Consider the following 26,277-nt stretch of genomic DNA (forward strand, 5'->3'; position numbering starts at 1 on the left):
GGGCACAATTACACACCCAACAAAATAAGCAGCAAACCCAGGTCATGGAGAAAATGAAATAAAACTCAGTAGAGCTACAGCAGGATGACTGTGCCAGCTATTACAGTCATTATATAGCTGGATAAGCACAAGATTCAAAATGCTACCTGGAGGAAGAAAAGCCCTAACTGTCCCTGTAGAATGATCTGTGTAACTGTTAAAATAATAATAGTGGCAATTCAGATGGGTTTCATCTGAGCAGAGCATTGGGAAGGAGGTATTTGCAGAGAGCCACTTCCAGAGCCCTTTCCACACTCCTTTTTGCTGAGGATCAAACTCCTACCTACAGCACTATTAAACTGGCAAAGCAAATCCTGCCCAGGCAAGATCAGGGAAAAACACACTTGAGAGTCCACTGGCAGGGAATGCTGATAGTTTGTATGGGATACCCTAGGAAAACATGGGAAGAAAGAATGGTTTGAGAGGGAAAAGGTTGAAGAAGCAATCAGGCAATAGCTTAGCAAAGTTTGGGGATGATAATTGCACTTCCTCTAGGCTAATTTGTATGATGGGAATATGGCAAGATGATTACATTAGTGAAGTTAAGGTCAAGCCTTTTAAAAACTTTTTAAAAGTTAATTTAATTTTTAAATAATAAAATAAAATCAACAGGGCTCTATTTTAAAAGGGAAAACAGACATTTCAAGGCAGCACTTTGAAAATGAAGTCTCTTTCTGTAGGTATCTTTCCTAATCAGAAAATGTGAAAATTAAGAAACATCTCATAACTTTATCCAATTTAAATCAAAATCTCCTTGGGAACCAATTCTTTCCCAGCAGATCCTCTTGATCTGCACCCATTTTACATGAACACAAAATGTCAAAGGAATAGTAAATCCATTACTTTAAGGAACTATATCTGCCCTTGAAGTTAGTTGAAAAACTTCTGGATTTTCACATCTTTTAAACTATATTTCTTTTAGCAGAAATGAATGAAGATGAAATAAGGATGACTTTGGTAAGAATCAAAGTTTCATTAAAGTTGGAAAAGAACTTGAAGATCATTGACTCCAACCCAGCACTGCCAAGCCCTCCACTAAACCAGGTCCCTAAGATTCTGCATGTCTTTTGAATACCTCCAGGGATGGTGACTCCACACTTTCCCAGGCTGAACACTGAGGGATGCCCAAACTCAGCAGTCACTGACCCCTGCCCTGTGCAACAGGAAGAGATGAGAAGGGTGAGCTGGTGGCTCTGACACAGCGTGCAGTACCAGCAGTGACAGAGCACCCCAACTTCTGCATTTGGCCCAGACCATGTCCAACAGCTCCACTGCTCCTGAGTGAGCGACCCACTGAAGTGCCTTGGCCAAGGGAATCATTAATCTTTGTTATCCTGAGACCCACTGTTGTTGCCATAGTGACTCTTAAAACGAGGTTATTCTGAAAACTGAAAATAAATTATACCATTTTACACTTCAAGTAGTTCAGAGTCAGATCTTGATTGCAAATCAGTACAAACCTGCTATAACTCAAAGGGGTTAGTTTAACTCTTTGGTAATAGAGTTGTAATAAATTCCAGAGCAATTCCACCTAATTTATTCAGCTTTAAATGAAGCCCCATTTCAAATAGGTGCATAAGCATTGACTAACTTTAAACACATGGACAAAGCCTCTAAAATTGTGTTATGAAAAGATGCCAGGCAGTATCAAGCTGACACTATGAGCACTTTCTTGCTTGCTCTTGAGGCACTATGGGCTAACTAAATTCTGGTGAGATACTAGGAATTCATAAGATGCTTCAAAATTCACAAGAATGAAAGCTTATCTTTACTTTCCTGTAGCTGCTGTTATGAATACTCAGTAGATCGAAGGCCCTGCCTGTCTGAAACTCCTATTCCAGAAGCTCTGCCTTTGCTAAGCCTCCCCTTCGTAACCAAGAAATGCATTTCAAAGGCTCATATTTCAGATCATACTTTACATCCAAAGCTTATTACAAATGTTTTGTTCCACTGCTCAGCAACAAAATCCAATCTTTTCTGTCAAAGCCCTTCAAAATTGTACAAACCTAGTTAGTAATACTTACTGGATGTACCAGATTTTGCAAATACAAGAAAGAATCTCTTGATACTTCATTTTCTTCTACCAGAACTAGAAGCTATGCATCATATATGCATTTATGAGCCACACAGCTCAAAAAAATATGTGCTCTCAGGTCACCAACAAACCACTCCTTTGTTGGGAGAAAAAAGCACCTTTAAGAGATACTTGGCACATTTGCCAGGGAGACTGCTGACTGTGAGGAGAGGCAGCAGCCAGTGTGGGATTGTGTCCTAGGGTGATGTTATGATGCCTGTATCCCCACTCATATGTTCTGTTTCTGCGGGATATTATGTCCTGTGCCTTTAAGACTGTATCCATTGGAATTCCATCTAGTGGATAATGCCGTTCTGTGCAGGATGGCATGGCCAGCCCAACCCCTGGCCTGCTACCAGGCCCTCCAGGAGAACTTGGTGTCAGCAACAGCACCAGGGAAGGCAGAACAAACACTGAGAATCAGAAGAAAAACAAAATGAAAAATCCCCCCTAACTCACAACAACTCAAGGAGACTTAAGAAATACTAATCCTCTGTAATGAATAAAATGCGCACACAGTCTGATTTAAATCAGTTTCTTTTTGTGTTCCAAATCATTGCTGAAAATAGATTCCTTTTCCCTATTATCCCTGGCCCTGTCACAGCAGGGTAATGTCAAGTAAAGGTCTAGCTGAGAAAATACACTGAAATACAAAGGAACTTATCCTCTGGCTTTTCCTGCTATTATTAATAGTTTATAATAGAACCCAAAACAAAACTCAAAACTCAGCCATTCTCATCTGTGGTTTCTGTTTCCTAATAAAAACTGCCTTTTTCACTTCTTCATTATAAATTTATGTTGGTGGCACAATAAAATATTGTTACGAAACCTTTTAAAGATGGGGATCACACCTCATGTTTAAACCAGAAACATCAACTTTGGCTTCCACAAAATGATTTTTATTTCCAGAGGCATCTATATCTGACTCCAAAACTCAGATCTTGTTCCCACCAAAAGCCACAGTGAAATTTCAACTGCCTTCAGCAAACATGGATCAAAGACCCCACATGTGTCAAGTTAAGAGGCAGGAACTAATTGTGCATCCAGCAGGATCTGAGCCTCTGGACACACATGTCAACCCCATGTTCTATTTTCCATGTAGCGATGTGTGAACATGTGAACAGTGCACAGGTTGAAGCAGTCCCCATGGCCAGGCACAGCCCTGCTGATGCAGAGCTCTGAGAGGGAACAGGGCATTTCCCTGCTCATTGCCTTTGGTCAAATATGTCAAATCATGAAAGAGTTTCAAGAAAAAAGTAGAAAGCAACAAGGATTTCATATCAAAAGTAGACTGGAATTGGAGTGATTTGGTTCAATGCCCAGCGTGGCAGTTGAGCAAATGACTCAACGTCCCTGCCTCCATTCACTTTTCTAAAATGACATTAATCACATTTGCAGTTGAAAAAAGCAAGACTGACAGAGAAAGTGGAAAGCTGCCTTCCGCTTTAAGTTTTTGCAGCCTCTATGTGGTTCCAAATTTGGTTGGGGATTCTAGGAACCTTTTCCACTAAAGGAACACACTGAAATATTATAAATAATAAGCAGTGTGGTGGCAGCTGTACAAAAGGGAACAGGCAATCCATTGAAAGGCAGGACTTTAAAATCAGGTGCAAGCTGCTCCAAAACCACTCAGGTACAAATGACTAATTGCTGAATGTATACCTATAAATCCTGAAATACCATAGCTTGATCTGCCCATGCAGCAATGACTTATTCATCTTCAGAAAATAATATAGCCAGCCTACCAAGTTCTTCTGTATTTAATTCAGCTCAGACCCTAAGTAATACGAGTCACTAATTTCAAACTGTCTTAAGACATGGTGTAGCCCACTATCACCAGACTAGCAATCTGAGGTTTCAGAGGGATTTTTTGGGGTTTTTGTTTGTTTTAAGGTGGAATTGAGTGAACAGAGCTACACTCATTACCACGGTCTGAAGACTGCACAAGAAGGATGAACTTTGATACTTCTTCAATCCTTTCTCAAGAAAGAGCTCTCTTAAAACACTACAACAGACAACGTTCCCTGAAGTCAGTTAAAAATTTTTGACCACCATTTTGCCTTTCCTTTTCAGCACAACTTTTCCATGTTGTATGTGTGGACTCAACTGTGCCTGGGTCTCTTTGAAAAGCCAGAGAACTAATACAGCTGCTATTAAGTAGGAGTTTTTAATCATTCCCTGCTTTTGCTCTCTAATTGTAGCTATTCCAAATACCACGACATAATTAAAGAGGTCTTTTGAAAAGAAAAAACATACAGTCCCATTTACCCTTGGAGGGAAGAACAGCCTTACAGACCTATCAGTATTTTGCTGCATATTGCAACTAAATTAATGAGGAGAATTAAATGCAGAGCCAATTAAAACATTTTTTTTAAAAATTTCCTTTATTCCCTTGTCTAAATTCAACCAAAAAAAGAAGTCCCTATGAAGTCAGATTGTAGATGTTTTTATGTGCTTCCTGGACATTATGTGAAAGTTTCACCTCTGCACAATTTTTCATTTGAACAACAAAAATCTAACCTTTGTAGTTTAAAGCCCCACTAGTTTGTCAAAACAGAACACCCATGTTCTGTTCTTTGTAGTGGAGGTGGCCTCACAAAGCACAGCTGACACTGCTGGACACATCTGAGAAAACCATACAGCTACTGAGACATGTGAGTCCAGAGGAGTGTCAGCAAGTCCTAGATATGCAAAAATACGTGCATATAGTCTTATTCACACTTCTCACTGCTTCTAGCACCCACAGATATCCTACAAGCCCATCTGGACACAGGTCTGTAGGAGTTTATCCAGAGAAGACAGTCTCTGCAGCAGGATCCTTGCTCATCAACAGCTTCTGCAGTGGAAAACACTACAGAATAACAACTCCCCCTTCTTAGAAGTTTCTGTTGCAAAAATATGCAAACTGGTTATGAAAGGGCTGCAGACTTAACAGGATGACTAAGTGAAGGCATCCTAAATATCTCCCATAGCAATGGACTGCACATCAACAAGATGTTCACAACTTCTTTAGCAGAGGCTCAGAAGTTCATGGGGACTTGCTGCAGCATTTCTCTGTCATTCCCCACCCATCTCCAAGAACTTTCACATTACTGTAGACCTACAGACCTGGGCAATAGTCACAATTACTCATCTGAGAATTACAATCTGATTATCTCAGATATGCCACCCTCCATGGGCAGCACAGCTGCTCCACTGATGAGATGGTGAGGGACACACTGCTCCCACAGAGGTGCTCCAGCTGAACTCCTTACCTTTCCACAGGCTCATATGGCAAAAATAACCTTGTGTCTGCTTTCCATAGATGGCTCCTATGTACTTGTACAGTTCTTCACATCTACAAAAGTATCATGATGGTTTGAAACTGATAGAATTTTGGAGAAGAGTGAGAATACAATGTGTTCTGGTCCCATCCACCTTCTTGTAAAGAAAACAATTGGTCCCAGCTCTAGTAATTAGCAAAATGTAGGATTTAGCTATGTCTCTCTTGGAAACAGCACGTTCAGTTCTGGGCTCTGGCAGAGCTGGCTGGGTGTAGGCTGGGCACTTTGAGAGCAAGACTCATCCCTTTCCTCTGGGCATGGCCTGAGGGCACACAGCCCCAGCCTGCTCCCTCACTAAATGCTATCATCTGGGATGTGAGCTCTCCAAAAGGGAGTGGGAATATACACCACATGCCTCTCTGACCCTGAGAAGGAACTTCTTTCAACTTAACATTGCTTTCCTTTGGTAAAGTTCACATTCATCAAATGTACCCACTTATCTTTCATTTTCTCGATTAAATATTTTACTTCATAAAATTTGGCAACTGCCTCTCTAAAAACATTCCAAGTAAGAGAACAATAGACAGACAAATGAAGAACTAATGTTTCTTCCTTAATGCCTGGATTGTTACTAATGTTCCCAGGTTATTGTTTTTTAAGGAACTCAAGAAAAGGAAAAACATATCTTCAAGTTAAAAACCTTGTTGTATTCTTTAAATGCTGAACTTCTTTTAGACAAAATTTCAAAGCTGAGTGTAGGTGGAGAAGCTATAAATAACCACATTTGTGCATGTTCCTTCTGCACAAGACACAGAAAATGTGCTCTGCCTCAGCATAGAAAGATGCTGCTGTGCTCTGCATGAAGCTTCTTCAGGCTGACAGGTAAATTATTTCTTTTGCAGTTATGCTGCTGGGTTCCTATTTGTGAGTCTTTTCTGCAGCTCTAAGGAATCATACCTGGCACTTGGCTGCAGGGTAATGAATTGGCACTACAATTAATCAAGTCTGTCAGACGATGACCGATGGTAATGTTCAGAAATTCAGAAATATTTTCTTACTTAGGGCATATAGACACTTTTAGTTGTTGCTGTCCATAGCACGAGTTAGAATGGTGATTTTGCTCCTTCTGAGACCAAGACATTTTTCCCCAGGTCTCCCTTTCTTGTCCCATATTTGTCCTTTCACATCCTATTTCTAGAAGAAGCTGCTGGCTCAGACATGGCTATGGCTAGCTCTAGTCTAGGTCTGGCTCCCCCCATCTCGGCAGTTTGCTTGGACATAATCAGTTTCCTGAGAGAATGTCACAGCTCTTTCACAGCTCAAGAGGGTGGGAAGAACATTGTCCAGGCAGAGTAAGCATTGAAGCAAAGGCAACCTGAAAAGCTCTTGATTTTTTGCTCAAGGAAATCTCTTTTTCTTCTGTTTCCACCACTTTAGCTTAAGCTTCAAAGTTCCCAGGAAGAGAAACACCTGAGCATGCCCAATGTCTGGCCCAGTTTCTTCCTCATGTGCACTTACATAAGGGATTTCTACAGCCCTTTAGAACCAACAGATAAAACAATATCCTAATTATAAGAAATGTCTTTAACAATGCTCAGACTCTGCTGTGACCACATGCACTTGAAGTTTTATTAATTCCTCAAATAATTATTATTATTCAGACTTACGAAAACCCTTTTCAGCAAGAAACAACCTTGAGCTGTTCAGAGAAAAGAGGAAACATTTAAATGATTCCAGGAGTGACACTCATGAGAAGAATGAAGAGCAGAGGTGTTTGGGGACTTTCCTTGAGCACCTTTTTAAAGAAAAGCTCAAAACCAAAATTTTCTGTGAAAAACTTCCTTTCTTATTTTTCTTCTAGTTTGATGGCTACAGCATCCCCTCATCCTGAACTTCCTTCTTTTGTTGTTCCCTAACACCTTGTGGACATTGAAAATCTGAGGAGGTAAGCCAGCAGGAACCATATTCACAATACATTTGGATTGTTTAAGGTTACTTTTTGTTGGAGGAACAGGGAAAATAATAATAATAAAAAAGTTTCATTTTGTGGTTTCCCTCCCCCCCACAACTTTCCCTCCTTATTTGGGAAGGGAACCATCTGAAGGTCAGAATGTTTTATATGTTGCTGAAGCCAAAAATAAAAGTAATTTTCTCCATCCCTCAATACACGTTCCATCTAAAAAAATACAAAAGGCAGGAGAAAAAACCAAGTCAAGAGCTTTCAAAACAAAGGGAGGGGAAAAGTGAAAGACCAATGGATAGACCTGAAATGTGTTTGGTTTGCATATTTTCACATTTGAAAGACATTTTTGTTGAAGGGAACCACAGTGTAACATAAAAGAAGTTTATAGCTGTAAAAGTATACAGGAGTTGGAGCCAAGCAGCTCTGTCTAAATGTGCCTGAAGGGTTACCCCAGCCTAGGCAATAGCTTCCAGAGCTACAATCCAGGTTACAGCTTCTAAAAACAAGCAAGAAGCTTTGTCTAAGAGTTCCCTGTGAGGAATATGAAACAAAAGAAGTTGCCTAAAAGTCTCCTGTGACATAAAACTCTGCATTTATTTCAAATAGTGCACGACCTCTCTTCCATGAAGAGAAACACCAGAACTCTTCAGTCAAGCTGGTTTGGTAAGGCAGCTAGCAGAACCAGGCCCAGCCCACAGGAGATGCTACCAGAGCAAGGAGCTGCTGCCCAGCACACCTGCCAGGGAAGGAAGTTTGTGGCATGGAGCAAGGCAGAGCTGTGAGGATGAGCAGCAATAACAGGAATGACTGGAATGGAGAGGAGCACTGGGCAGACACAGGTCATGGTACCAGAGCAGCTCAGCCTGAGTTGGCTCTTGCTACCCAGCAAGACAAATAATCCCAAACCAGAAGTGTAATTCACTACAGAGGGGGAAAGTAACCAGCTGGCTGAGCAGCTGCTCCATGGAGGAAAATACAGGGAAAAGTGTTAGAGTTATACATTAGCAAGTAGCTTTCATTATGCTCTTTGTTGTCTGGCAAGGTTTTTTTCTCACATCAATGAAATACCTTTTGTTGGCCATCAGTCAAAAGCAATATGAAAGAGAATTGATCACTCTGAGTGACAGGACCATGAAAAAGCTGGGAGGCCATGTGAGAAGATAATTGAAAGGAAAGATCAAGGGAAACAAACGGAGTAGAAAAGAATGACTATTTTGGACTCCTAAACCAGTGCCTAAAATAGCATATTTATTTCTTAGCATAACATACCTTTATTTAATTTTTAGATAGTCCCAATAAATCCTATAAGATTTTTCCATAAGGGGTAAAACTGGAGTAGCAATGACTTTGTTGGTTTAGAGCAGGGATCAGACATCCTGACATGAAAAGTTCTAGTCATGAAGCTTGAAGTAACCTTTGGCAGGTTGCTCAACATCAACCTTTTAGAAAACCCATAATCCTGAAATTAAATAAACCTTAATAAGCAAGAAACACTACTATTATTGTTACTTCTTAAAGTTACAGGGCAGAAAGTTTTCTGGCATTCCAGTTTACATCTACTCAAAGACCTTATTCTTCTCCATGTCCTTATGACAATTACTCATTCTAGCAATTGCTTTCAAAAAATATACATATAGCTGGAGAAAACTCTATTTTATTTCTCTTTCTTCACCACTGCAACCCTTCTATTTTTGTAGGGCTAATCAGTAACAGACAAGCCTAATTCTCTCTCCTCCTTTGCCATGACACTAAGAGCCAACAATGCCTTTCAGAAACAATAAACTACACATGATATTTTCAGGAATCCTGACATACAAACAATCCTGGGACAGAAATAGATAATGAGGACAGGATACATAATGACTACAAATTCTGTTTAAGTGTAACATCAAATTCTAGCAGTTTGCCGAGGACTGACTTCCCTGCACAATGCTGCAAAGCAAATCTGGGATCAGGAGGACACTGAATGTCCAGCAGAATGGCATCACACAGGATTTGGGCATCCTAATAGATCCCACACAACATTAGGTAGTGAAATGAAGGTCTTGTCTGAAGAGCCTACATTATCATTATTGCCCTGACAGTCTGGAATAAGACAGGGAAGTATCCAGGGTACAAGGAGAGTCATTCTCAGGTGATGCCAGTGTCTCTCCATTGCTATAAAAGGAAACTCTGCATTAGGCTCCTGACTTGGATGATTCAGTTATGCTTCTAAAGACAGGCAGGATAAATACAGACCATGGATCATTACACCTGCCTACAGAGAAGGAACTGCATCTTTATATTGCCTTCTCCATTTTCCCATGCTATGACTTGTTTCCTCTTCATCCACTCAAAGACAGACCCAAATACTCAATGAGTCAGTATGATTTCAGAGGGTTTCCACAAGAGCTTCTTAGCCTAATAACCCACATATTTGCCATTCAAGAAGGACAAAGCAGACCACTTGAGAGGAGCTAGGTCTTGAAGGACAGACAGTGCTCTAAACAAGAAAAACACTTTTTGACAGACAAAGGAATTTTTTTTTCTGTTCCTCTTCTCACTTCAATAAGTTCAGAGATCAAGCTGGCTCGTTCAGATTTCTTCAGATCTTATCTCCCAAGACAGCTGTGAAGCTCATCAAAGTGTTCTTGCACTGCTCATACATCAGTGCTAAGAAAACTTCAGTTGGTAACTGAATCTGGCCTCTGGAGTTGGATATCCCTTGCACTACTGCTCTGTGTATAAATTAAAAAGTGATCATTATTATTTTTTCATCAGTGACTCTTTAGGAGCACAAAGAACAATGGTCTGCTTGTCTTAATAACTGTGTAAAGGAAGAATGAGACAATGGTTGTTTCCAGACAATTTCAAGTTACACTTTAAGTCAAATTATGAAGAGGATAGTGTATTGTTAATCAGCAACCTCTAAAGCATTTCCAGAATGAATATCTTTAAATAAAAAATTTAAACCTATAGTTCTTCATGAAGAATTTTGGCACAAAAATAATACAAGATAATACTGGTCTAAGCTTAAAAGCATTGTCAGACATTAAGAACAGAGCTCCCTTTTTCTTATGTGAGTTTGAAGCATGTAAAGCAATTTCCTTTTTAGGCTGATAGCTGCAGACATCAGAAGTGTTCTTATACCATCCAGTGATGAGAGGTTACTGGGTGCAAATGTCCTCGTTCTGTCTGGACAGAAACACAGAGCCTGCCTCTATACCAACAGCCACTGTCTGAACTTGCCCAAACAGCAACATGCCACATGACTGCACCCTCCCTCAGGAAACTCTGCTGTGGCCCTTCAAAAGGAAGATTTCTAAGACAGAGTCATTGATAAAGAGGAAAAGTGCACATTACTTCTTTAAGTTGTGCTCTTTTTCCATGAACCCTGTCCTGCTTGTGTTGCACAACCCTGACCACACTGCCAATACATGCTCCATGTCTTTGCAAGCTAAAGGAGACATCCCTATGAAATCACCAGAAGCTGAAGCCATAAGTGGGCAATATTCTCTTTCCTAGTGTAGTTCCTTGTGCAGCAAATCCAACACAATCTGGTCAAGGAGTACCAGGGGCTGTGTAGCTGTGCAGGGTGCTCTTACTCTATACTCTGTCACCACTAGAGCTTAGAGAAAAATCCACAGTCAGTAGAAATCATCTGAAACTCCTGCACAATCCCATGCCACTGTGGGTTCAAATTAAGGAATGACAGTCCTTTTTTAACAGATCAAAACAAGCAACTAAATCACTCAGCAATGCTTGTTATTTAAGTGGCTATTTTCACTATATTTGCAGGATACTAATCAGCACAAATAAACCACCACTTTACTTCCAGTACTGGCTACTTATAAGACCTCTTCAGAAGATGAGTGGGGCCACAGATCCCTTAAATGCCTGGGCTCACACTGACATTGCCTGAAAATGTTCCCACTCCTTTGGCAGGAGCAACAGGAATGGAATGAAAATTGCTGTGAAAAGCAATTGACAAAATGTTTAATTGCACGGTCTCTGATGTGGATGGAAGCAAACAGAAAACCCTTTTACTACAACTGTACATCCTTTGCTGCATAAATAATAAAGCAGAGAAGTGCTACATCAGGGGCGTTAGAGATGTATGTGAGTTTGGAGACACGTGCACACAGTATTAAGTTGGTCCTTTACAGCTGTGTAGGTAAAAGTTGTATGGTGTTCTATCAGAATTGTCTGGTGAGATATTCATATCAGATAATAAACCAGGGGCATCACCAGCTGCTGGAAGGACAGGGTTAGTGAGAACAAAGGTATTGCTCTTAGCCATGGATAACAAAATGTTGTTTTCTCTCCTGTTGTATCCCATTGGGAGAAGATTCCCAAGAAGTTTTATCAATATTGATTCCTTTTTCATTATTTTTAGGGGGCAATACAACCATAATTACAACCTCTACTCACTATCACTTATGGCCAATAAGGCCACACACACCTTTTAAGCTCAGAGAAAGCACAGCAGTAATACTCTGAAAATGTAAACACGTAAGTGACAAACATTAAATGCACCTCATGACCACATCAATTTACCAAAGGAGCTGTGAAAATTCTCTAGGATGCTTTGAATCGTAATGTTTTAATTAATGACTGACAGTGGGAGCTATTTACAGGCTAAATCTGTTCAGATGGCACACAGAGCATGTGATGTATTCTTGCAGGGTGATGTGGCTGAAGTCATCTGGTAGTAAATATAATCTTGACTTAATTATAATGTTCTTTTCTCTTCCTCAGCAATTGTTTATGAATAAATCTCTAGTTTTACAAGACCAAGTGAAGGTATTATTGTAAACAAAGCACAAAAGCAGATATATTCATTTATTTCCCTTCATTTCCTTTGTCTTTGAAACAAACTATGACAAGTTGGAAAACTACAGAATGCTGTAGACAGCTCTTCACTGCCTTGAAGGGACCAAAACAACCAAGTGTACACAGGCAAATGGGGGAGCAATACACAGACCTAATCCTCTAAAATCTTGCGTGAGTGCTAAATGAAACATAAACTCAAACATCCAAGCATTCTTCTGCAAATGGACTACATAGATCACATGTATCACATGGAGTGCTCAGCATTCTCAGATAGTGTATGGAGACAGACAGATGTTGGCAGGACATTTTTCCATACGGATGATGTCAGGATCATGCCCTGATCTGTTCTCTCTGCCAGTAAAAGCCAGACACATTACAAGTTAAAGTGCTTGGTTATGAAGAGAGACAGCCTTTTCTCTTCAATACTCTGCAGTCTCCCACAGCAATGGCAGCTGGTAAATGTAATGATATCAGAATGGCCACATGGCCTTTTTATCCATCACCAGAAGGCAGATAACCACGTAAGGAAACCAAAACTATGTCCCTTAATGTATCTGGGCATGAAGCCAACAGAAGGCAAATCCCAAATTTAGAGAAATCAGATGAACCTGACACTAGTCTAGCTTGACCTTCTCAGTAACCAAGAGGATTTGAGACATCACTGCAGCTGGAAAGGCAACAGTTCCAGCTCTCTTAGCACTGCCTACTGTCTCGCTAGTAAATGTTTCTCAGCATCATCTTGCTGTTCACCACTGGTCTTCATCTGCCATAAGGTCTTCATCTGCTCCATTTTGCCATGCAGAGCTACCACAGCTAACTCAACACTTTTCATAGCCAAGAAACCACCAGCACACAGTACCTCTACATCCACCTATTCTTCTACTCTTTATTTATAGGCAGACATCCCAACCAAAGGAAAGCAAGAAGAAAGAAGTACCAGCAGAGTTCTTCAGAGAGTCAGGAGTCTGTGGAGAAACAGGCTGCCTGTGCCAGGCTGTGTTGGCATGTAGGTATGGAAATGATGGAAAGACCCAGAATTTCTGTGAGAAGCAATGAAGGCTGCAGAATGAGAGTATCGGTGTGACTGTTCTGACATGAAAGTGTGCTAAAGTACCAATTTCAAGGCTTGCCCAGACCATTTCAATAATGCATCAAATGGGTCTCCTTTCTCCTACTTTAACAGGTGTGCTTCACTTGATTGAGTATAGAGTGGAGAATTCAGGTGAAAGTCTTGCCTGTGTGAAACAAAGGGGATGGGGAGGCAATGGGGTGAAGAACAGCCTTATAAACTTCAGCTGTTTCTAAGGCTGCTTGATAACATTTCATGCTACAAGCTTTTTGCTGCCCTTCCTGTTCCATGGTGTCACTGTTCATGAAGCAAAAGGAACATGTTAGAGTGGAGAGATGCACAAAGAGGCTGGGAGGATAAATCGGGACCCAATAGTGCAAAGCAGTGGGAATGTGAGAAAATATGAGAACAGTTTGAAACCTCAACAGAAATGGAAATGGTGTTAATGGGATGGGAAATGAGGGGAAGACCCAGAAGGGGTCTGCAGAAGTGGAAGACCCAGAGCAGAGAGGAGCAAAAGGGAAAAGGTACCAAAAATGGGCCAATGCAACTGCATCCACTGCAAAACAACGGCATGAAAGTCAAAGGGATTTTTCTTCTCCCTTGCAGGACAGAATCTCAGCACATCCTCCCACAGCTGTGTTCTAAAAGGATCAAACAGCACAGTTTTTCCCTATCTGAAACCAGAGAACTTCTAAAAATCAACTGAAGCAATGAAGTATTTTACACACTCAGCAACCCAACATTTTTATAATGATCCTAAATACTTTTGGTGTTAAAAGAGTTTCTTGTCAGTTCCTGCCTGTGTTGAACCTCATGGCAGCTCACAAATTTTCTTAACTGCTGCTGCTTTTGTGTGAATGGTGCTCTATTTCCTGGGAAGGCTGCAAATGCAGTTTCACACCATTTATTTTCTTTCCTTCTTTAAAACACTGTATATTCATAACTCAGCATCCTCAGCACACCATTATTTATCTTGGTTCACAAGTGCAAATGGATGTAATTGTATTAATACATAGATGTAGTAGCAAATAGTCTTGTAAAATGTCTGATGGTGTGAGGTAGTGATTATTTCTCCTGATATTTTATAGCATAACATTTCTTACATTAATATTATAACTTGGCAATCCAATCCACAGTGTTTACACTGTTTTTTTATAAGCACAATGTATTTCAGTTATGCTGTAACTGTAGGGATTTTGTGCAGTTCATGCTGAAACCCAGCTAGAATCAGAAGTATTTCCTTGACAGTGTGAACCTCTGAGAACACAGCCCTGACATGCCATTAGTACATACAGCAGGCAGTCTTGCCTTCCAAATGAATCTCTAGATAATTAAAAATTATATGAATGAGCTCTGCTGAACACAGTTGAACTCTCAAATCCAGTTCAAATGGCACACACTTGGCCTACACAAAGCCTTCATCCAGCTAATCAGTTCTGCAAGACTTCTTTATTATCTCTTGATATTCCATGCCCAAACACTCAATCCCTCTGACAAGACTAACCAGAGTAGCTAGATAAGAATTACTGTTCTCTCAGGGTCTGTAAGAGTCTCTTCTTGGAGATGTCTTTACCAAAATCTATTAATGCTGCTAGTAGCAGATTGAGAGGATGCAAAATAATCTTGCAGTCTTTATTAAGACATTCAACACAACAAAACCCGTCCCTGTTAACATCCATGTGTGAGACAAGATTGATGCACAACAGGTGACATGACAAGAAAGGCATGGATGAACAAGGGAAGGAGTCCAAGCTCTGCCACAGAGCTCATCTTCCCCCAGAACTTTTACTGCACTGGGCAACAGCTGGAGAGGGTGAGCCACAGCATATCCTGACAGGAAAACTGCACCTGTGGGAAACTGTTTAATTCTGAGCTGTGTGAGAGGAATATCTTCCTCAGAGAAACTATGCTGTATCATTACGTGTTTGGAAGACAGAGAAGTATAATAAACTCAGGGCTCTCTTGTCAGAATCTCTTCTCCCACATCTTTTCATTTTAGAATTGAACTAGGAGGAACTCAGTTGAAGGTTGTTAAATTTTGACAAGGCAAGAAATTATTAGAGATAAGTCTTGCTTATGATCGTGACAATATACAGGTAGACAGCTTCATCTACCAACTGATGGGCTTTTAACAAAATAAGCATAATAGGAATTGCATGACAGATATACAGGAGGTGATTAGTTTCAAAAAAAAGCCCTCATCAACATGCTCAGATATCTTCCTCCTCCTCCTCATGGAATCTACAATTCATATTTCTGTTTAGCTGATAATTTCATTTATGAGTTACAAAGCATTTATCTTGAATAGTACAGATGTTTGGTGAACAGAATGATTCATCTCTTCCTCTCTACTTTCTAAGTAGGACAAAGAGATGCCTCCAGTGTGTGCTAGGATGGAAGCATGTCTGTCATTAAGTTGTTGCTTCCCAGATAATAACTACCCATTAAGAGAAAAATTTGGAAAGACTGCTGCCAACAGAACTCACACAGAGTAATGCTCTCTCAAGTGATTGTGCTCCAGAGACTCTTACTGCCTGTTTCTTTTTCTCTCACCAAAAGCCACAGTACATACAAAGACCTGCTCCTTTTGAACACCAGTGACACAGCTTCATTGCCTTGCATGTGTGGGAAGTAGAAGTCTGAATGGGTTTCATGAATGAACCTCATAAACACCTCTACTGAATTCAGAAGATGTAAGAAAGAAAGTTTCAGTTTGGAAAGATTGAACAAAAGTGTAAATCACCCTAGGGAATGAAGAATACCTAAGATTATTATTGATGTTAAATACCACAATTAGAAAAAGTACATAACCATCAGAATTTAAAAAACACTTGATTTTTCAGATTTTAGCCCTAAAACTGTATTAAATTCATATCATTTGCTGAAAGTATTCTTACTGAATACCAAATACATGCTCTGTTTAATATATAGCTTATGAATTTCATTACCATGCAGTATGTTTGCTGAAACATAATGAAAAAAAAGTTGCTTAAATTAAGCATCTGTTACATTCAGTCCTAGTTTTAATTATATATATCTCATGAATATTTTTGTGGTTTTAGAGGAAAACCTGAGTAGGTAGAAATACTGGCAAATTTTTGAAGACTGCCAAAGAAATGCTCAGAAATATTTGCAAAGAACATCTACAGCTACAGTTCTGCCTGTGCTGGTGCACTCCAGTTATGGCACTAATAGCACCACACATTTGCACATTGAATAACAGTTGCCTGTCTCCTGTCCTTGTTGGTTCATGTCTGTTTTGCATGTGACAGCTTTGTTGCTCCATCTCTGCCTCGTTTTTCACTTGGAGGAAGGCAGTGGCATAAAGAACCCCAGGGACATTAGAATGCTCTATAAACATGATTAGAGCATTCAGCCTCTTCATTTAAAGCAAGTACCATATTGCTCCCAACATCTGCTTTGGGCTATAATGGGGCCCTTAAGCAAACCACACCACCCTGAATGAGCAGAGCCCTGGAACATCTGCGGATTGTGCCTGCATATTTGGCAGTTACAAACATGGCATCTCATACTTATTGTCACTCACTCTCTTGTGCTGGCACTCACACGTGGGAGAGAAAAGTTATCCACCTGGAGCTGAGGTTCTCTGAGACAAACCTGTGCTGTATAAACTGTACTTCTGTGAGGAGGGCTCTGAGCATTGGGGTGTGCACTTCACTGGAGCCAGCAAACTCATAGTATGGGTATGGATTCCATAAGTGGTAATAGGGCAAAGACCATGTAAACAGCACCACAAAACTGTCAGTTTATGTTGTTTCCACACTGAAAGCTGAAATACACCACAGTTCAATTGCTTTTTGCACTTGAAATTCTTTTTTCTATTAAACATCACTTTCTCAGGAACAGTAGAGTACCCATAGCTAATTGCTCACTCGTGACAAATTAACCACTGAGAACAGTGTCACATTCTTACAGGGAATGGACTGATCAATATTCAATTGACTGATTGATGATTTCCAACATGAAACCAAGAGATACCGAAAGATGCATTAGGATTTTAGCAGATTTCTAGAGCTGTGGCACCAGCCTCTGCATGAGTCACTAACCTTTATGGCTGCAAATAAAGGGTCATTTTTTATCTCTTTAGTAGGGCTATTACCTGTTGAACATCCTGCTGGAAAACACAGAGCTGCAGCCTTTGATGTAGCCGGACCTTTCTGTGTTGCCAGATGCTTTCTAGGCGCCGCTGGTGATGCAGGACCTCATGTACCACATCCAGCACCTGGTGAACAGCCTTGGAGTAGTTTGCAGTAGCAGTGAGAGATTCAGAATTCCCAGGACTCAAGGGACGCTGTAGGACATCCAGCAAGGCCTTTCCATCCTGGCTCACCTGAATGAAGAAATAGATCTCCTTCACTGCACTGGTACTTAAATATCTGCCAGCTGACAGAGAACAGCCTAGCTCATTCTTTTTATGCCCTGTGTTTTCTTTATTTCAGTCAAAAAGGAAGAAAGAGCTCATAACATCTCTTTTTGACTTGTACTTACACATGCAGCACTTGCCTTTGCTTCCAAGTGGCCCTGCTGTGTCACTCAGCAGGAGCTCAGGTACAGCACTGCTGGGGCTGCACGCAGAGACCCCAGGGCTTTATTCCATGGTGACACTTGGGCACTGAAAATTCCTGACACACACTGCTTGGTGACAGGTGGCATTTGCAAGAGCGGGCCTATCTCTGTGAGGAGGCGGCATTTTAAGAAAACCACAGATGGCAGAGTCATTCATATTCTGTATAATAAGGGAGAGTCCTTCTTTGTAGGATTACTAAGTATGTCTATACATTCAGAAGTGTGACATTCCATTCTGTATTTCATTCAGTGGCAGTGAAAAATAAATTAGTATATGACTGATTCTTTTCTTCCCCAGGAACAGCTCAGAGGGACCTATGGTCTCAGTTTTCAATAGACGATGAAGTTTGCTGGGAAATACAAAGCCCTCTGCACACACGTAACCTTTTTCAAGCATATTAAAAGATATTTACTGATGCAAAGGCATTTGGGCATTAAAAAAAAATCAGGATGCCTGGTTTTTTAATGTCAGATTTTTTTTTTGAACATTCCTGGACCATTTTCATATTGCAGGGGCAAAATGATAAATTTAACCACAAAAAACAGATTTCTGCTAAAAAAATGTGTTCATGCACTGATTCTCAAAAAATGGCTTTTTGAAATAACTTTTCTGTTTCAGATTACAAAATTGAAATATTTTGTTCAACAGAAATGGTAAATGAGGACACTATTGGAATCCCTCTCTTTTGCCAGCCTTCTTTTTGCTTTTCCCTCTGAAACAAACTGCAGTGAAAACGACAAGTTTTCATGAAAAATGTATTTGTAAGCAATCACAATCGCCAATACTGACAGAAAATAGGGTAATGAATGTTTTTCATCCAGTCCAGATTTGGAATATTATCAAAGTTAAAACACATGTCCAGGATTTCCATGTCTCATTTATTCCTGTATTATAAGTTGCTTATTCAAATGTAGCAAATACCCTTTTAATGCCCAAACCCTGTCTTCTGGCAGGCTATGCCATGTCCTGGTCTGTGGTAGCACTGGGTGTGCAGTGCATTTTCAGAGAAGCCAAGAGACCTTTTGAGATGCATACTGGCAAAAATTGGAGTCAAATGTCATCATATTTACGACTATTTGGTGGCCTTAGGAAAATTCTTGGGGTTCTTTTAAGTATTCAAGGTAATTTGAAACTAGATCAGGAAATAACTGGAGAGTACAAAGGGAGTGGCTTCCCACACAATTTCAGTTGCTGCTGAAGACCAGCTGCAATTATTTGCACATGCTGGAGCCTTTTAGGGTCACAGAGGAACAACAGCAGTGGATAGTAGTGATATGATAGAGGATTTTGGGAGGAAATATTGAGGCACAGGTGTTACCTTGGCAAGATTATGGAGATGGCATTAGCTGCTAGTCAGGAAGAAGCAGCTTCCAGAGGAAGAAGATAAGGCACACTACATCCTATTTTATCTGTGGGAAGACAAGTAGCAACTACTTAATTGCTGGGAACAGGAAACCAAGGCCATGGACACATGTGGGTGCAGATTATTAGACCAGAAACTCTTTGCACTGGCTAAATCCACTGTGTAATTCACTGTGTTTCTGTTCCTGGGATTTGGGCTTAGAGGTGGTTTGAATCACTCCCTGGGTGGTGTTCCAATGGTTTTAATAGAGTCCCTGTTGATTTACACTGCTACAATCACAGCAGAACTGGGATTAAAAATCAAGGTTCAAAAGTTTAGCAGTAAGAGATGTGATTGCACAGAAAATATAACACACATGTTTTACTCAGGAAAACTTTCTTACAAAGTTTGTGCTGTAATACAGACCTATTAATAGCTACACTTCTGCATTGTCTCACTCCTTTCTCTTCTATAGGACGTAGGTTTTTATCTGTTGCATGGCAATTTGCTTCTGTTGTCTGTCTAAAAAGCCTCAGAGATTTCAAGTTATGATTTTTCCCTGATGGGGATAACCTTCTGGTTATTCTCTGGACAGACAGAGATAAACCACCAGATTTGAAGTCATTGTGTTGTTCTGTTAATTATCATCAATACAAATCAGAGGCTATTAGAAGTGTTCTTCTGCTCTCCAATTTACACCCCTGTCCCATCACACTGGACTAAATGAAAAGGACCATGGTGACCATCAGGTAACCAGTGGCACTCAGTATTCTCAAGGATAACATAGATATTCCAGGATTTCATATCATCTGCAGCTCTGAAATTCTTCAGCTTAAAAAGTTTGCTTTCCAAAACTGAGACTATTATTGCATTCCCAATCAATAGCTCAGAAGTTCTGTGCTCTCAGAGATCCCCAATGAGCAGATTTCAGAAAGGAACTGCCTCACAACTGGAGAAGCCACCTACTGTGCTCTTTCATTCATTTCCATGTTCTCCTCATAACTGCAAAAATAAATCAACAAAACTCTTTTCATGTGAACCTTTTTGAATTTTTCAAGGATTGTGCAAGGAGACAAGCAAAACAACACAGGTTAGTCACATCATCTTATTTACAACACATTTTCAAGTATCGCAAAAGCCTTAGGCTGAACGGACCCACACCCCATGACTTGCAATCCCAGTAAGGTGTAAGATCCAGTGTTGCATTTGTCAAAGCAAACTGCTGCTGGACTCTGGGAAAGTTTAGCTCACCACCTGACACACACACACACTCCTATCACCTGTTGATATTCCTAGCTTTGTGGTTGGGAAAGGATGGGCAGAATGGAAATGCTTCTGAAAGAAATTATGTAACCTTGGGTGAACCAAAGGATAGAGTTTGTTGTGCTAGTGGAATCATCCCATGGCTGCTCTATACAAAGATAGGGAATAAGTGAAAATCTGCAGATATCCTTTATATCCTGAGGATATATATATATCCTCAGGAAGACCTCCAGAGCCTTGGAAGTGACAAGACTAATGGTGCCATCTGTGAAACATGTACAGTTTGCACTAGGGAAAAAATAGGGTTTAGAGAAAATATATCATTCCTCTATGATGATCAGAGCAAGGCATGAGCAAGTGGGAGATTATACATATATACATATATACATATATACATATATACATATATACATATATACATATATATTTATATACATATATATTCTGTCCTGGAGTCTTCACTTGGTGACTTACTAAGTATAACAAACATTACCACAGTCCTCCAGTCCAGCCTGGAAAACCCTGCAAGGAACAAAATCCCTTCACAGCCAGAGAGACACTCCAGTACAGCACAGGGAAACTGCCTTTTTGTCAGTAGCTTTTACTTTATGCTGCAGCCTGAATGGGGAAAAAAGCAAGAACTTCATGTGCGGTTTTTTTGACAAAATTCCAGAGAATTTGTCTCAGCGTTCTTGGCATCCTCTTTTAAAGGAAAAAAGCACATACCCTATTCAGGTCAGAGATATTTTACAACAGTATATACAAATACATCTGAGATGGTGCTTAGGGACAGGATTTAGTGGTAGATGATAGCTCAGCAGTTGGACTCAGGATTTTAAGGGTCTTTTCCAGCCTCAATGATTCTAGATTCTATCTAAAGCAGCCTTTTGAGCATTTGTTGCAATTAGGACTTTACATCTCTTTCTCTTGTACATTGAAGGAAAAAGCCTTTGGCATCCTTTGAGCCATTGGCATACCTGTGCTAGAGCCAGGACTCATCCACAGAAGGAAAGCAAAAGGAGTAACAGTCCTGGTGGCAAAAAGGGATTCCCAGTTCAGCAGAGACAGAGAAATGCCTCTTCTTTGGGGTGCCAACACTGGTTCTGGATTTCATTTCTGTATGATTTCAGATTTGTCCTTTGGTTCTTCCCTTACAAGCAAATTGCTGGGAAGTCATGTACTACAGCCTGGGATTGGGTCTGTCTCTATCTTTGGAAGAGATGCAGGAATGGAAAGGAAATCCTACCTCATTTAGAAAAGCTAAGCTCCCAAATGCAATCACAGGTCTGTTATCATTTAGCAGACACTCACATTTGCTCTGGGAAGCACATACCTCTGTGTAGGCCTGGGTCACTTGCTCATAGAGGGTCTGGTGATGGTGGATGGCCAGTTCCAGGTCCTGCATTTCTGAGGGGAGGCCTCCATCACTGCACATTTTGCACCAGGCATCCACACCTGAAAGGAACTGAAACAATTCCAGGAACAATGAGCAACAGTGACACAAAACACCTCATCAACATTAGAGAACTTTGCCGAGTGCCACACATGACTGCAGCAATGACTGAGGAGAACACAGAAGTTACAAAGGAGTCCTTTTGGGCACCTTGGAAAGGCACATTCCTGCCACCTCTTCAGTACTCAAAGGATGCCTAGATCCAAAGGAAGGTTTTCTGTTTCTTCTGGATTAAAAATAAATGCTTATTTAAGCAGGTTCAGCAAACAGCCATTCTAAAAGCCTTTGCACACCATCAGGGAGGCTACAACACTGCAAAAGGGAGCTGCAACATGTTTAGAGAAAAAACACCAGTGTGAAGCACAAAAGGGCACAGTGACAGCTCCAGCTGCATTTGGCATTGTCTCATCTGTCTGTCTTCCCTCATTTACCTGTCCTTATACTACTCACATTAGGAACAGAAAACTCCCATTTGAAATCACTGCTGAGATTCTTTTCAGTGAAAGGCAAACAGTTTGCATCCAAGGAGCTCCCATCCCAGGTCCAGCCTGGTGGGGTAACTATTAGGATGCCAAGGCTTTAAGCCCCTGTGTCCCATGTGCTTCTGGCCCAGGTCAGCAGTGATCAGATGCCATTGCCATCTGATGGCTGCTAGGCAGCCAGCACAAAATGAGCTGCTGGTCTCAGTCCAGTTCCTGGTGGGCAGATGTCCATGAAGAGGGAGGGGAAAAAAAAGCATTGCCATTGCAATTGATATGGTTTAGCACCTTGGTTGGAAGCCTTAACAGCCAGCCAGAAACTGAACACTTTGGGGTGCAAAGGGGTGGAAAAAATATTTTTTTCGACTCCAAAGGCCTCCAGAGCAATGCTGATGCACTTTGGCAGAACAAACTGAGGAAGCTCTCCTGGGTGCTGCCTGGTCTGTAAAAGGAAAGAGGAATTTAGTCTCTAAGACTCCCACCCTGTTTTTCTTTTAAGCACAGCTTGGTTCAATGACACAGTTCACATGTTCATATTTTGTCCATACGAGCTGCCTAATGCCACCTCATTATTTCTCATTAATGCTTTCTTTTCCTCCATCTTTCTGTTAAACCAGCCTGCCACACCTTGGGCTATTTATAAAAAAGAACAGCTAATTATATAACAGATGTAGTGCCCTGTAGGACGAATGAATAATGCCACAAAAGCACCCCAGGATCACAGCTTTGTCACCTCCTGAAGTGTTCACCTGTGGCTTGTTAGTTAAGCACTCACTCACAGCGTGAAGGGCTGTGAGATTCAAAGCAAAGAATTCCAATTCAACTCTGTCTCTGGCATCAGCACCCTTTTTTATTGGTAGTGTAAAGCTATTCACCATGCTGCTGTGTAATCAAGGCTCTAAAGTGTTTGCACTGTAAACACTTCTGTGCACAAAGATTTGTGACAAAAGATGAATTCCTAAGAGTTCATGTCTACAAAGTACAAATCTACCAGTGACAACTGTGCTTTCTAGAAAGCCACAGGCAAAGATGGCAGGCTCTCCTGCACTGGTTTGACTTATGAGCTGTTGAATCTGTGCAGATGAAATCCCCAAACATCCCTGCAAAAAGCTGAAGTCATCACATTTTGTGCCAAAGTAATGGAATTCACATGATTTCTGATGCAGTTTAAGAGTACAGAGCTGGGATCAATCCCTTTTGGGGCTGTTCCATGAACCTCTTGGTCAAAACAGTGAACAAGAGACCTTTACACCTCACAGATGAGTGCTCCTGCAGCTGGAATCACACTGTTATGGTTCTTATCAAAACTGCTGAATTCTAACCATTTCAGTAAAAGCTCTTACAGTCATGTTACTCATCTATTGTCACATCTCCAGACTGTGATTTGCACAGTACATGGGAGAAGGCTCAGGAAGATCCACTGCACACATCCACCTTGCTGGTTTGCATCTATCTTTTGTATGTAGACAATGTCACAATTACTTTGTTAATTTTGCTTCTGCCACTAGCAAGAGCAGTTGACATCATCTGTTTTAAAAGGTTTAAAGAGATGCAGCCTGTCAGAGTTTGATATTCTGAAAGAGTGCAGAGTGGTCTGTGCTGTGTGTGCAGAGTCATGCAGAAAGAGCAAATAGAGTTTTTTAGAGATTGTTGCAAAGTGTTAGTTCAGGCCATAGCACTATTGATTTCGATATTTTCAAATGAGCAGCTTTGTTAATTTTTATTATTTGTCACACACTGTGGCAGACAAAAAAATATTTAAATGTAACCCTTCATGCTAGAAGCAAATTCTTACCACAACACAAAACCACCATTTGACTGAGTTGCAAAAACTTGCATTTAAAATTGTAAATTACTAACTGTTAGTTTGGAACAGGAGTCATTACTGTCTACTAGAACTCAATACCATTTAAATGAAATGCTTACATTTGTAATTAGTTTATTGACTAGAATATCCCCTATTGGGAACATAAAAACCCCTTAAATATGATTTGAAATGACAGACTAAAATAATGTCCATGCTTTACAAGGATTTCAGAAAGATTAGGAAGAATGTCTCTCAAAAATTAAAGAAGTCCCTATAGTACCTTTGTGTCTCTGATCCAATCCAAAAGCATCTTTAAAATGATGACCCACACTTATTCCTAATTCTCAACCTGAGTTGCAAATTCTGTATGCAAATTCTAACAGGTAATAAAGAATTCTCAGACTTCGTACTAATTTTCCTCAGGGACTGCTCTGCTGTACCAGGTGGTTGCTCCAAAACACAGCTCAGACATTTTGTACTCTGCATTTCTCTAGATTTTTTGCTCACTGTTTGCCTCTGTGTGGAAGCTGCCAGATAACCAGGGTGGTTCACCAGGACCCAGAAAATCTAAAACAAAATTCTAGTGTCCTTCCATGCCAGAATGGCTGTGGGGAAAGATGGGAAGACATCTGTCCTCAGTGACTCCTAATACCTCTTGCTACCCTGAATTTTTCAATTTTTTGTATGAAGCTACTTGTACTTTTCCTGATGCTGTTTCTGGAATTTCCCTGTATATCTTGATCTTAGCCCTGCATCTTATCAATATTAACTGGCCTTTTCTCTTTTCTTTTCTTTTCTTTTCTTTTCTTTTCTTTTCTTTTCTTTTCTTTTCTTTTCTTTTCTTTTCTTTTCTTTTCTTTTCTTTTCTTCATACAAGGGAATTGAAGATGTGCTTAGAGAGATCCAGGCAGAGCTGAGAGATGAGAACAGTAATCTTCCTGGTTGGGGAGTAAACTAATATGAAACAAATGGTCAGGGGTCACTTTTCTGAGAATCAGCATAAATATCTAGTGTGTGCACTTAACACTTACTACCAGTAATTCTGCTCATGCACTTCTGAGGGTAGACTCTGAGCCAGAATTAATTGGTTGAGATCTCCTGGCTAATTCAAAACATTAATTTGTTCATTCTGACAGGACCTGTAGAGTGAACATCTTATGAACACTTTAGCCCATTCAGAGATTACATCCAAAATGGGGAGGACACCTGTGTGGGTGCTTCCTCCATCTGGTGGTTGGCGAGCTGAAATCTCATCTGGAGTAAATCAGCAAGTTCTCTTGAAATCTCAGTGAGATAAGACATGTTGTCTTATGTCCTCCTGACACTTTGAAGAGCTTCAGACATATACAAACCCAGAGAAGTAGATTCTCTTTTGCTCTAGAATATCTCCATGTTAGCATGAGAAAAGGAGGGGAAATTAAAGAAAAAAGAAAGAAGGAAAAAAACGCCACAGAATTGAGAGATTTGTAGCAGGTGGAATCAGAGGACATTTGGGAAACACCTCCAGTGAATCTGTTGAGTGGTACCTTGACCTAGACAAAATGGTTGTTTTGAGAGCAGTCTACTGGCTTTTGATCAGACACTTGTGTTGACTGCCTAGCTGGAGGCTAAGTAGTTGGCAAGGTTTGTCTTGTTTTCTTTCTTTTCTTCTATTTTCTCCTTTTCTTTGCTGTTTTCTTGATGATGGTTTAGTACGTACTAGTTGTGCTTAAAAATTTAAGAAGGACAAGTATGTGCACACACACTAAAAAAAAGAAGGAAAAGAAATAAATAAAGCATCCAGGAATGAATTCAGCTGAGTCCCATTCATACATGCCACATGTATCTGCAATAAAAACCAGGAAAGCACTGTGATTCTGAGGCACATGAAGACAGATGTGAGGTTCAATTCCCAGCAGGGTTGACTTAGCCTTTCATCCTTCCAAATCAGACAAATTGCATTCTGTGCAGTTTTCTGTGTGGGGTCTTTAGGAAGAGACCTTGAAAAAACAAATTTCTTCCTGCTCAGGTTGCATATCATAGATATTTCATAAATCTCTGTCCCCAGCCAACAACTCCCTTGCAGGCTGGGGTGTGCCAGAGGCTGAAAGATGATGGTCCTAGAAGACTGGCTTCCTGTTGG

The 26,277-nt window shown here is 40.5% G+C and overlaps 1 protein-coding gene across 1 annotated transcript in view; it reads right to left on the minus strand.

The window, feature by feature from the left end:
- LOC102031426 (kalirin RhoGEF kinase) overlaps nucleotides 1-26,277 on the minus strand; it is a 178,479-nt gene that overhangs the window by 82,769 nt on the left and 69,433 nt on the right. Inside the window, 2 exon segments of the mRNA XM_031057685.1 lie at nucleotides 17,344-17,574; nucleotides 21,750-21,881. Coding sequence (XP_030913545.1) covers nucleotides 17,344-17,574; nucleotides 21,750-21,881 — 363 coding nt within the window.

Source organism: Geospiza fortis, unplaced genomic scaffold (genome assembly GCF_000277835.1).
Source record: "Geospiza fortis unplaced genomic scaffold, GeoFor_1.0 scaffold112, whole genome shotgun sequence".
Classification (NCBI taxonomy): Eukaryota; Metazoa; Chordata; class Aves; order Passeriformes; family Thraupidae; genus Geospiza; species Geospiza fortis.